The sequence below is a fragment of the Macaca fascicularis genome, chromosome 12 (genome assembly GCF_037993035.2).
Source record: "Macaca fascicularis isolate 582-1 chromosome 12, T2T-MFA8v1.1".
Taxonomy (NCBI): Eukaryota; Metazoa; Chordata; class Mammalia; order Primates; family Cercopithecidae; genus Macaca; species Macaca fascicularis.
In genome coordinates, this window is record NC_088386.1 from 97,482,057 (window position 1) to 97,495,540 (window position 13,484).

Consider the following 13,484-nt stretch of genomic DNA (forward strand, 5'->3'; position numbering starts at 1 on the left):
CTGTCATGCTTCTAGGTCCATCTCAAGCACTGATCAGAATGAATACCCCCTTGCAGAGCATTTTCTTCCTACTACCTTGAACTGTCGGCTACTGCACATCTATTGTACATCTATAACCATTCGGGGGTTTACCTTCTTTGTTCTCCTAGACAGCTTCTTGAAGACAGGGACTGTCTCACTAGTTTTTACAGACTCTTACTACAGTATTTTGCACATAGTGGGCAAATGATAAATTATTTCTTAAATTGAGTTTTCTTTTAAATATCAAAATAGTTTATTTGAATATAGGTTCTGAATTTTTTTTGTCTTTCAGCACTTTACATCTTGTTTCTAGCAGTGCCCATCACATCCCAGGTGCTCAACAAATACTGATTTAATAAATGAGGCTAATACAGGTTCCAAAAGTACATAGTCTGTAAAAGTGTAGTCCAAAGTACAGTCTGTAGAATAAGCTACAATATAAAGTGACGCTTATCACCACCCCTTAAAAACTACATCATTCATTAATGTTTTTAAATGAAATATGAAAAATTTTATGAAATAACACTGTCTCGTACAGTTAGGGACACAGATAAACAAGTGACATGGTTTAGATTTCCCGCACTGTCATTTGTTTACTTGTATTCATTTAGAGATTATTTTCCTAATTAATTAGATTAATTTAATTTCCTAATTAAATAATTAGATTGTTATTAGCCATCCATAACAACTAGCCATCCATAACAACAGTGAGTTCATTAGTTCCCAGGACATAATAAAGTTGTTTTTCTTTAGGGCAAACAAAGACTACAATTTTCACTTTTATTTTACAGAGGAAGGTACAAAAACTAGGCATGATTATCTAGTAACAGCACAAGAAGCTCTGACTTTTCTGACACTTGACTCTGATAAGTGTCAAGTGGCCCTAAGATAGGGCCACTGATTTTTGTTCTCCTCAAATCAATAATTCCACATTATCAGCTAGGATAATGTACTGAATTGTGTTCCCCCCAATATTCATATGTTGAAGCCCTTGCCTTCAGTATGGCTGTATTTAGAGATAGGGCCTTTAAGGAGGTCATTAAGGTTAAATGAGGTAATATGTCTAGGGTCTTAAATTGATAGAACTGGTGGCCTTATAAGAAGAAGAAAACATACCAGATCAATCGACCTCCCTGTCTCTCTTCTTTTTTTTTTTCTCTCTCTCTCTCCCCGTGCCCCCCACCACCATCCCTCTTCTCTCTCTCTCCCTCTCCTTTCTCTCTCTCCCTCTCCCTCTCCCTCTCCCTCTCCCTCTAAGGATGCACAGAGGCAACACCAAATGAGCACACAGCAAGAAGGTGGCTGTCTGCAAGCCAGGAAGAGAGGCCTCACCAGAAACCAACCCTGCTGGAATCTTAATCTTAGACTTCCAGCCTCTGAAACTGTAAGAAAATAAATATCTGTTGTTTAAGCCACTTTGTCTGTGGTATCTTGTTACGGACGCTCAAGCTAAGACCATGGCCTTATCACCCACCAATACCATAGAGTTCCCAGCTCCCCTCTCCCACCAAGGGCTATTCCCAGGCTCCCCTCTACAACTCTTAACATGCAGTCTATAACGTGACCCTGAGTAGACAAACCAGAAGCAGGCAACCTGGACTTGCCCCTCTCTCCCTCTCCTTCTGCTCTCACCTTCCTGTGTCATATACCTTTTTTTGTTTTGGGGGGACACAGATTGGAGCCTTGTTCCCATAGATCAGCCTTCAAAAGTCATTCTGCAGTTCTCTGGTTTCCCTTTCCAAATTCAAGGATGAACTGTGGATGGTGGCTAAGGGGACACCTCTTCTTTCCCCTCTCTGGAAGCAGACAGCATCTTGCTTTGGAGAGTGTGTGTGTGTGTGTGTGTGTGTGTGTGTATGTGAGAGAGAGAGAGAGCACCATCAAAATGAGTCATCCAGATGGTTGGGCATGGAGAAGGGGAAAGGCTAGTAACTGAAGGTCCCATTTGTTCCCTAATGCAGGGCCTTTTAGACAGACGGAATCTTGAATCCAGATTACACTGTTTGCAACTACTGACAACTGTTCTTACCTTCTCTGGATGTCAATCTTTTCATCCATAAGATGGGAATAATAATAATAATTTCACTATGGTGTTATTGTTAGGTTAGGTAACGTGTATAAAGCAGTTGAAACAAAACATCTCATCAGTGTCACAGCTTTTATTGAGTTCTTGCCATATGCTATGCTAAACTTTGGAGCTGCATATAAATGTTACTTCTCTTTTCTTTATTCCTCTCAGTGTTAGGACAATTACACTTTGCATGCATATCTTTGAATGACAAATGTTTATAAATTAAGATATTAATGACTATCACACTACTAGGTATATAGGAAGCGCTTAATAAATAGCTGAATGGAATTAAAGTGAATTTTTTAAGCTACAAGAAATTTCTAAAAGATGTTGGAAATAAGAGTTTTTTCCTAAATACTATTTCTTACCTTCTTCCATAGAAATTGCTGGGTACGAGCAAATGATTGAAGCAGGGGGGAAAAAAAGAACACAATATCTGTACTATAGTTTCTCAGATTAATTTACAATAAGAAATGTAATGTGCAAAAATTATTGTAATTAGTATTCTGGGTTTATTCTCTAGAAATTCAGGGAAGATTTAGTAACAAAATGATAAATGAATACCTTATAAAACCAATATATTTGTGAGCCTTGTTGGAAATGGGAATCTACTTGCTTCTGGTAAATCCCACCCTCTTCCATCCCAGCTAGTTCTACAAGGGTAGTATTCTATGAATTTCTGAATTAATATGCTTAGTTCAGCATATTTTAGGAACCCAAATTTTCAGTGGAAGGAAGGAAAGAAGACAGAGAGATGGAGGGAGGAAGGGAGGGAGGGAAAGAAAGAGGGAAGAAAATTATAAGTGCAGCTTCAGTCAATAACTTTTTAATAATCATCTGCAAACTAACATCAATAACACTTCATTAATAAAATTGCCTATATCTTAGGACTCAGTAGCCTGCCCCTAATATTTTTTGCGGGGGAGGAGGGTATGATAAGACTTAAGCAGAGCAGAAATGTAGAAAGTAATATTAATTGTAGGATCATCTATAATAGTTGAAAATAAATGATCTTTTTAGTAGTTCAAAAAATAATCATGTCTATCGGAAACATTCCCTGAGAGAGGGGACCCTTTAAGTCAGTGGCTCCAAATCTGAGGCTCGTGGACCTAGAGATTCGTGAGGATAATAATAGAGTATTGCAAACTATTTTCAGCATGGACTTCTAGAAAGTCTAATACAAATCACACAGGGCACACAACCAAATTAAATGGCAACTAGAGGTTATACTACAGGTAATTATCAGATGCTGATTAGAAACTAATTAGCATTTTCATGTGCCTTTGATAAATGAAAGTTTGATTTAAAAAAAAACTTTTTCAAAACATGGAAGAAGTAACTAAAATATCACTATGAAGATTGTGTCATGAAAAATGTTTCTGATAAGATGTTAAGTGAAGTGGCTGGCAAGATGGCTGAACAGGAATAGCTCTGGTCTGCAGCTCCCAGCGAGATGAATGCAGAAGGCAGGTGATTTCTGCATTTCCGACTGAGGTACCTGGCTCATCTCACTGGGACTGGCTAGACAGTGGGTGCAGCCCATGAAGGGCAAACCAAAGCAGGGTGGGGCGTTGCCTCACCCAGGAAGCACAAGGGGTTGGGGTCTCCCTCCCCTAGCCAAGGAAAGCTGTGAGAGACTGTAAGGGACTGGAACTCCAGCCCAGATATTACCCTTTTCCCACGTTCTTCACAACCCACAGACTAGGACATTCCCTCGGGTGTCTACACCAGCAGGGCCATGGGTTTCAAGCACAAAACTGGGCAGCCGTTTGGGCAGACACCAAGCTAGCTGCAGGAGTTTTTGTTTGTTTGTTTTTCATACCCCAGTGGCGCCTGGAATACCAGCAAGACAGAACCGTTTGCTCCCCTGGAAAAGGGGCTGAAGCCAGGGAGCCAAGTGGTCTTGCTCAGCGGATCCCACCCCCATGGAGTCCAGCAAACTAAAATCTACTGGCTTGAAATTCTCGCTGCCAGCACAGCAGACTGAAGTTGAACTGGGACACCCCAGCTTGGTGGGGGAAGGGGCGACCACCATTACTGAGGCTTGGGTCGGTGGTTTTCCTCTCACAATGTAAACAAAGCCACTGGGAAGTTTGAACTGGGTGGAGCCCTCTACAGCACCCCAAAGCCAGTGTAGCCAGACTGCCTCTCTAGATTCCTCCTCTCTGGGCAGGGCATCTCTGAAAGAAAGGCAGCAGCCCCAGTCAGGGACTTATAGACAAAACTCCCATCTCCCTGGGACAAACAGTCACCTGGGGGAAGGGGTGGCTGTGGGCGCAGCTTCACTAGACTTAAAAGTTCCTGCCTGCCGGCTCGGAAGAGAGGAGCAGATCTCCCAGCACAGTGCTCAAGCTCTGCTAAGGGACAGACTGCTTCCACAAGTGGGTCCCTGGCCCCTGTGCCTCCTGACTGGAAGACACCTCCCAGCAGGGATTGACAGATACCTCATACAGGAGAGCTCCAGCTGGCATCTGGCAGGTGCCCTTCTGGGACGAAGCTTCCCAAGGAAGGAGCAGGCAGCAATCTTTGCTGTTCTGCAGCCTCCACTAGTGATACCCAGGCAAACAGGAACTGGAGTGGACCTCCAGCAAACTCTAGCAGACCTGCAGCACAGAGGCCTATTTTGAAGGAAAACTAACAAACAGAAATAGCATCAACATCAACAAAAAGGATGTCCATTCAGAGGCCCCATTGGAAGGTCACCAACATCAAAGACCAAAGGTAGATAAATCCATGAAGATGAAGAAAAAACAGTGAAAAAAGGCTGAAAATTCCAAAAACCAGAATGCCTCTTCTCCTCCAAAGGATCACAACTCCTTGCCAACAAGGGAGCAAAACCGAATGGAGAAAGACTTTGACGAATTGACAGAAGTAGGCTTCAGAAGGTGGGTAATAACAAACTCTTCTGAGCTAAACAAGCATGTTCTAACCTAATGCAAGGAAGCTAAGAACCTTGAAAAAGGGTTAGAGGAATTGCTAACTAGAATAACCAGTTTAGAGAGGAACATAAATGACCTGATGGAGCTGAAAAACACAGCCCAAGAACTTCCTGAAGCATACACAAGTATCAATAGCCAAATCAATCAAGCAGAAGAAACAATATCAGAGATTGAAGATCAACTTAATGAAATAAAGCATGAAGACAAGATTAGAGAAAAAAGAATGAAAAGGAATGAACAAAGCCTCCAAAAAATATGGGACTATGTGAAAAGACCAAACCTACATTTGATTGGTGTACCTGAAAGTGACAGGGAGAATGGAACCAAGTTGGAAAACATTCTTCAGGATATTATCCAGGAGAACTTCCCCAGCCTAGCAAGACAGGCCAACATTCAAATTCAGGAAACACAGAGAACACTACAAAGATACTCCTTGAGAAGAGCAACCCCTAAACACTAAATCTTCAGATTCACCAAGGTTGAAATGAAGGAAAAAATGTTAAGGGCGGCCAGAGAGAAAGGTTGGGTTACCCACAAAAGGAAGCCCATCAGACTAACAGTGGATTTCTCAGCAGAAACCCTACAAGCCAGAAGAGAGTGGGGGCCAATATTCAACATTCTCAAAGAAAAGAATTTTCAACCCAGAATTTCATATCCAGTCAAACTAAGCTTCACAAGTGAAGGAGAAATAAAATCCTTTACAGACAAGCAAATGCGGAGAGATTTTGTCACTACCAGGCCTGCCTTACCAGAGCTCCTGAAGGAAGCACTAAATATGGAGAGGAAAAACCAGTACCAGCCACTGCAAAAACTACCAAATTATAAAGACCATTGACACTATGAGGAAACTGCATGAACTAACAGGCAAAATAACCAGCTAGCATCATAATGACAGGATCAAATTCACACATAACAATATTCACCTTAAATGTAAATGGGCTAAATACCCAATTAAAAGACACAGACTGGCAAATTGGATAAAGAGTCAGGACCCATCAGTGTGCTGTATTCAGGAGACCCATCTCATGTGCAAAGACACACATGTGCTCAAAATAAAGCAATGGAGGAAAATTTACCAAGCAAATGGAAAGCAAAAAAAAGCAGGGGTTCCAATCCTAGTCTCTGATAAAACAGACTTTAAACTAACAAAGATCAAAAAAGACAAAGAAGGGCATTACATAATGGTAAAGAGATCAACACAACAAGAAGGGCTAACTATTCTAAATATATATACACCCAATAGAGGAGCACCCAGATTCATAAAGCAAGTTCTTAGAGACCTACAAAGAGACATAGACTCTCAAGCAATAATAGGGGGAGACTTTAACAACCCACTGTCAATATTAGACAGATCAATGAGACAGAAAATTAGCAAGGATATTCAGGACTTGAACTCAGCTCTGGACCAAGTGGACCCAATTGACATCTACAGAATTCTACACCCCAGATCAACAGAATATACATTCTTCTCAGCACCACATCACACTTATTCTAAAACTGACCACCAATTGGAAGTAAAACATTCCTCAGCAAATGCAAAAGAACAGAAATCATAACAAACAGTCTCTCAGACCACAGTGCAATCAAATTAGACCTCAGGATTAAGAAACTCACTCAAAACTATACAACTACATGGAAACTGAACAACCTGCTCCTGAATGACTACTGGGTAAATAACGAAATTAAGGCAGAAATAAATAAGTTTTTTGAAAGCAATGAGAACAAAGACATAATGTACAGAATCACTGGAAAACAGCTAAAGCAGTGTTTAGAGGGAAATTTAGAGCACTAAATCCCTACAGGAGAAAGCAAGAAAGATCTAAAATCAAAACCCTAACATCACAATTAAAAGAACTAGAAAAGCAAGAGCAAACAAATTCAAAAAGCTAGCAGAAGACCAGAAATAACTAAGATCAGAGCAGAACTGAAGGAGATAGAGACACAAAAAATCCTTCAAAAAAATCATGAATTCAGGAAGCTGGATTTTTGAAAAGATTAAGAAAATAGACCACTAGCCAGGTTAATAAAGAAGAAAAGAGAGAAGAATCAAATAGATACAATAAAAAGTGGTAAAGGGGATATCACCACTGATCCCACAGAAATACAAACTACCATGAGAGAATACTATAAACACCTCTACACAAATAAACTAGAAAATCTAGAAGAAATGGGTAAATTCCTGGACACACACACCCTCCCAAGACTAAACCAGGAAGAAGTTGAATCCCTGAATAGACCAATAACAAGTTCTGAAATTGAGGCAGTAATTAATAGCCTGCCAACCAAAAAAAGCCCAGGACCAAATGGAGCTTGTACCATTCCTTCTGAAACTATTCCAAACAATGGAAAAAGAGGGACTCCTCCCTCACTCATTTTATGAGACCAGCATCATCCTGATACCAAAAGCTGGCAGAGACACAACAAAAAAAGAAAATTTCAGGCCAATATCCCTGATGAACATCGATGGGAAAATCCTCAATAAAATACTGGCAAACCAAATCCAGGAGCACAGCAAAAAGCTTATCCACCACAATCAAATTGGCTTCATCCCTGGGATGCAAGGCTGGTTCAACATATGCAAATCAATAAATGTAATCCATCACATAAACAGAACCCATGACAAAAATCACATGATTATCTCAATACATGCAGAAAAGGCCTTTGATAAAATTCAACATCCCCTCATGCTAAAAACTCTCAATAAACTAGGTATTGATGGAATGTATCTCAAAATAATAAGAGCTATTTATGATAAACCCACAGTCAGTATCATACTGAATGGGCATGGATGAAGCTCGAAACCATAATTCCCAGCAAACTAATATAGGAACAGAAAACCAAACACCGCATGTTCTCACTCATAAGTGGGAGTTGAACTATGAGAACACATGGCCACAGGGAGGGGAACATCACACACTGGGGCTGGTTGGCGGGTGGGGACTAAGGGGAGGGATAGCATTAGGAGAAATACCTAATGTAGATGATGAGTTAATGGGTGCAGCAAACCACCATGGCACATGTATACCTATGTAACAAACCTGCACGTTCTGCACATGTATCCCAGAACTTAAAGTATAATTAAAAAAGAAAAAAAGATGTTAAGTTTAAAAAAAAAAAAGTGCTATTGCAGCTATTACTGTAACCATGTAAAATATGTATTCACTGCTGGAAGTTAATATGAAAATATTGTCATTGAAAAGGCATGTTTTCTTCTGTCAAAAACTGCCTTTATAGTTGTCCTCATATCTTTTCAATAAGAAAATAAAAGGAAAAGTAATTTTTGGCTTGGAGAAGGGATACATAATAAAGTGGGTGAGGCTTGCCATGGGTAGATCTGTGATGTTGGTACTTTTTGTGCCCTTCCAGTCTCCTCTCTTTGCCTCCCCTCCCTCTTTCTGGTGCCCAGTTCCCTCCCTTAACCCCTTTCCAGGGCCCACCTGAGGGCCATTTCAGAAGGGCCTTGCTCAGTAGGCTTAGCTGGCCTCTGTCAAGCCACAGCACCTTTAATCAAGCATTTGCCACCATGGAGCCTTTACTCACCACTCCCCAACTGCTTCAATAATAATGTCTAGCAATCAAACTGCAATCATTAAGTAACAATTCCATCCCATATTTATTCACCAAAGGCATGCACAATTGTTAATCGGTGCTTCTGTACAGTGTGAAGATTAAGTCCTCTAAGTTGATAGAACCCAAATGAAGGTATATGTGTAGCTATGCAGCCTTGCTTGCAGTCATATATAATGCACATATGAGCTGCGGAGATCTTGGAGGGCCTCAATTTGGGGAGGAATGTCTTCAGGTGTCACCAAGATAAAAACATATGCATTTTCATTAACTGAAAACTCTTCTAAATCCAAAGAACGAATGTCAATGGTAGGACTTCAGAGAGCTGGCTGCCAGGGAGACTATCTGGGAGCAGTGGGGACATTTAGAGATCTCCTGGGCAGGAAGCCAGTCCTGGGAGGGAGGAAGCAGGCTCCCCCAGGATGCACATGCTGGGTCTGAGGTAGCCACATACTGAAATTGCCTTTGTAAAAATTACATCAGTGAGAAAATTATGGCAATGGGGGAGATCCAACATAGCCCAAGCTCCTCTTGCTTTTAGCTTTCAAGCTGCCTTCATTCCAGGGTTAGCTTTGGGAGACATTTTATTTATAGTTTAAATGATAACAGGCCTTCCCCTAAAACTCAGCCACCTTTATAAAGCTAATGAGAGACCATCAGGTTAGCGGGAGGAGCCTGAATTCTGCTAAGGTGAATTCTGCATATCATAAGATATGCAATTTCCCCAATAATTCTTGCAAATAACATCACTATTGTAGAACCTAAGATTGGCCTTTTGTGACATCTTTTTAGGTTTTTTCATGTCTGACACCTGTGGCTCCATCTGGACCCACCAACCAATGGCTTCTGTGGCTCCACCCAGAAGCAACTCAGTGCAAGAGGACAGCTTCAACTCCCTATGATTTCATCTCTGATCCAACCAATCAGCAGCAAGTGCCCATTGAATAGCCACCCCACTCCCTCCCCAAACTACCTTTGAGCAACCCCTAATCTAGGGGCCTTCAAGGAGATTGATTTAAATAACAACTCCATCTCCCACGTGGCATGGCCAGCCTCACATCAATTAGACTCTTTCTTCACTGCAATGCCACGGTCTTCATTTGTGCAGCAAACAGGGAGAACCTGTCAGGCAGTTGCAATACTCACATAAGGTTGACTTGAGGCAGGTGTGAGGCTGGTATGGCTGAGACCACCAGAATTCCCGTTGCTTCCTATGGGGGCGGGGAACCGTGAGACAAAAAACAAACAAAAAACAAAAAGCCAACCCCAGTTAACCGAGGTGAAACAGACCCAGAACAATGACAAACAGAATGTTTCTTAGAATTCTGCTGCCTTCACCCAAGTGAAAAGGGTGATCACTTCTCCAAATGCGTTGTCAAATAAATTTTCCAAACATATAGGCTCTCTCATCTCTTTTTCTGCCTCACAGGATCTTTTCAGAACAACAAATACTTAGAGTGACAATCTCGCCCATGATCACAAGTTTGCACATGGAGTTTCGGTAAATGACCCGTGGTAAGCTGCCTCTCAGGCATGTTAGCCTGCCTCTGCAGTCTCCTTCGAATTCTCATGACATGTTCGGGTTTCCCTCCCAGGCTGTTACAGGCTCTCTACAGTTTCTTTAGATGACTCTGCTCCTTTCTTGATCTCTAGAATCACCCCTGGGCTCGAGGGCAAGGCTTCACCTTTTCTTGGCACCTGAAACCTCTGTTGACTTGTTCCTCCTCCCTTGAGTCCCCCAGCAATTCCTTTGGGCAGGTTTTCCTTGCCTTGCCTACTTCAAAGCAACTTTCTAAGCAAAGTTGTTCCTTCTTTATTCAACACTGTGAAGTTTGGAGCAAGAGAAGACTTTGAAGACACTCTGTTCTTTGTATTCCCGGAACTGCAGCATCACCTTTCCCTGGGAGCTTGTGAGACCTGCAGAACCTCAGGCCCCACCCCAAGCCTTCCAAATTAGAATCTCCATTTTAATAAGAGCCCAGGTAAGTCATATGTATGCTAAAGGCAAGAAGCTCTAATTTAATCTCTCAAACTTTGGAATACATCTGAGGTGTCTGTTAAAATGTAGCTAATCTGGGCCTCCCAGATCTCCTGCCTCCGATTCTCTGAAGATAAGGCCAGGGCATCTGCGTGTTTAAATCAAACTCTCCATGTGATTCTAATTCACAAGAGAGTTTAAGAAGGGCCAATTTAGCCACTGTCCTCACTTTAGAAATGAGGAAACTGATCCAGGGAAGTCAAGCAATGTGGTGGATGTTGAACAATTAGCAGCAGGAGGCATCCATCCTATAATCTACAAAGTGATGGACTGGGATTCAACAGACCTGAGTTCCAGGCGTGCTTCCCCTCCACAGGATCTTGGACAAATCTCCTAACATCTGAAACTTAGTTCCCCACTTATGAAATGGGGCTTAGTGCATTTGAGGCATTGTGAGGACTAAATGATACATGAAACCTTACTGTAAACTCAATTAGCATGGACATGCAGGGCATTCATTAATTCATTTATTAATTATTTGAAGAGATAACACATATACACAGTAAAAATCTTAACAGTATAAAAAAGTAGGCCGGGCGTGGTGGCTCATGCCTGTAATCCCAGCACTTTGGGAGGCCAAGGTCGGCAGATCACCTGAGGTCAGGAGTTCGAGACCAGCCTGACCAACATGGTGAAACCCCGTCTCTACTAAAAATACAAAAATTAGCCAGGCGTGGTGGTGCGCACCTGTAGTCTCAGCTACTCTGGAAGCTGAGGCAGGGAAATCACCTGAACCCAAGAGGCCGAGGCTGCAGTGAGCTGAGATCACGGCATCGCGGTTCAGCCTGGTGACAGAGCAAGACTCCATTTCAAAAAAAAAAAAAGTAAGGCTTCTTCCCTTCCTTCTGCTCAGTTTCTTGTGCATTCTTCCAGAAATATTCTCTGCATAATTAAGGTACTTTAATTCACAGCACATGCAGGCCAGAGCCAAGATTCTTGATTCCGAGTTAGGTGATGAACTCTTTAATATTGTGTTTCCTGTTTTTTAACCTTCTGTACCTTTCCTTGGCTACTTCATGGTTAATTACCGGATAGTCTGATCTCTCTCTATCTCTGTCTCTGTGTCTCTCATTCTCTGTCAGCTTCCTCTCTAGGCTTTACCCTTGCCTTTCTCCTCTGGGAGTTCCCGGTTTTTTATTCTTACAAAATGATATCCTAACATCTTCACATGTTCCCTCTGGTGGAAACTCCAGCAGAATGGGGCCTCTCACCGGAAAGTCATGTCCACTTGCCAAAAATATTTGCTACTCTGGTACAAAGCATCAACTCTAACTCCCCCAATTTGCAATATAGTCATTCCAAACTCCTTTAGATGGGTATTATTTTCCACCAATATGCCCTTTTTGGAGAAGCCTTCCTCCTCACTCTTTTACTGTTTTCTAAAATCAGATGTAAATTTTCTACCTGTTGAAAGTAAAAACAAACAAACAAGCAAAACAAAAACAACCCCCCCCAGCTACTTGCATTCAAATCTGTCACTCTTATAAAGAGCATAAAAAATATTTTATGCGCTCATTCATTATTCTTAAGCACAATGCTGCTCTTCATACCACTTACCCTGAGCACCTGAGGTGCTTGGTGAAGATGCAGATTCCTGGCTCAGTCCATATCTATTGAATCAGGGAAGGGAGGGCAGAGCCAGGGAATCTGTATTTTACAAAATACCCAGCTCATTTTTACTCACAGCAAAGTTGGAGAAATGGGAAGGGAGAAAAATTGTTTGTAGATATCAAAGACCCCATTTATTGAGGCTCGGAGATACTGACTTCTCAAAAGCCACATCAGCCTGTGCTTCTGACAGGACTCTTGTGCAGACGCGGCAGTGGATTTAATCTCAACACCCTCCTCCAGTCCTCCCATGTGCCTCCTGGTTTTCTGAATGAGATTCAGGAGAACCCGAGGTGCCTTCCATCATTCTGTCCCCAACAAGACATTTGTGTAGACTCTGCTATTGACATATTGCTTCTAAATGAAATTGTTTAATTTCTTTTTTTTTTTTTTTTTTGAGGCGGAGTCTCGCTCTGTCGCCCAGGCTGGAGTGCAGTGGCGCGATCTCGGCTCACTGCAAGCTCCGCCTCCCGGGTTCCCGCCATTCTCCTGCCTCAGCCTCCCGAGTAGCTGGGACTACAGGCGCCGCCACCACGCCCGGCTAATTTTTTTGTATTTTTAGTGGAGACGGGGTTTCATTGTGTTAGCCAGGATGGTCTCGATCTCCTGACCTCGTGATCCGCCCGCCTCGGCCTCCCAAAGTGCTGGGATTACAGGCTTGAGCCACCGCGCCCGGCCTTGTTTAATTTCTTATTTTAATATTAGGTTTTCATGTGGCAATGACTAAAAGCAGCATAAGAACTTCCTATCATCCTTTATTTGTGTGTGCTCCCCCAATAAACCCATAATTGGGTTTTGTGTGCTCCTTGCAAGACCCCTGCTGGTCCCCCCTCACCGCTTTCTGACCTGAAACCATGAGGACTAATCTCATTAGGCCTTTATCCCTGTTCATGTCCTTCAGCCCCCAAGCTCAGGTCACCCCTTATCCCCTGTGCTTTAATCCCTATAAGACCCCTGCCAGCCACCCACGCCCTCTGGAACTCACAGCAAATCTTCAGCAAACTCTCTTAGATCTCAGCCTCTTCCTTGAGCCCTTTCTTCTTACTCTAACTGCAGCCTAGCTCTCCCTGCAGCCTGCTTCCCCTGCAGCCTTCAAGAGGGGGATGTTTCCTCTCCCACTCCCAGTGCGGTGCTGGTGAAATAGCTCTGGGGGATGGGAGCCCTGACTCGGAGCCTCTGCTGATTTCTGCAGTGTTGATGCTCTCACGGTGGCTGATTTCAAGCTACCACCCCGTCTTCA

At 42.5% G+C, this 13,484-nt stretch overlaps 1 protein-coding gene across 4 annotated transcripts in view; it reads right to left on the reverse strand.

Moving 5' to 3' along the window:
* MPP4 (MAGUK p55 scaffold protein 4) overlaps positions 1–13,484 on the reverse strand; it is a 58,404-nt gene that overhangs the window by 23,055 nt on the left and 21,865 nt on the right. For 3 of the 4 annotated variants that reach the window (XM_045367463.3, XM_045367467.3, XM_074009756.1), the window contains 2 exons: positions 9,745–9,809; positions 2,461–2,478 (listed from right to left, as the gene is read on the reverse strand). In XM_045367463.3, the coding sequence (XP_045223398.2) occupies positions 2,461–2,478; positions 9,745–9,809 (83 nt within the window). The remainder of the gene's footprint in view (positions 1–2,460; positions 2,479–9,744; positions 9,810–13,484) is intronic. The other variant, XM_074009757.1, reaches the window with a different exon arrangement.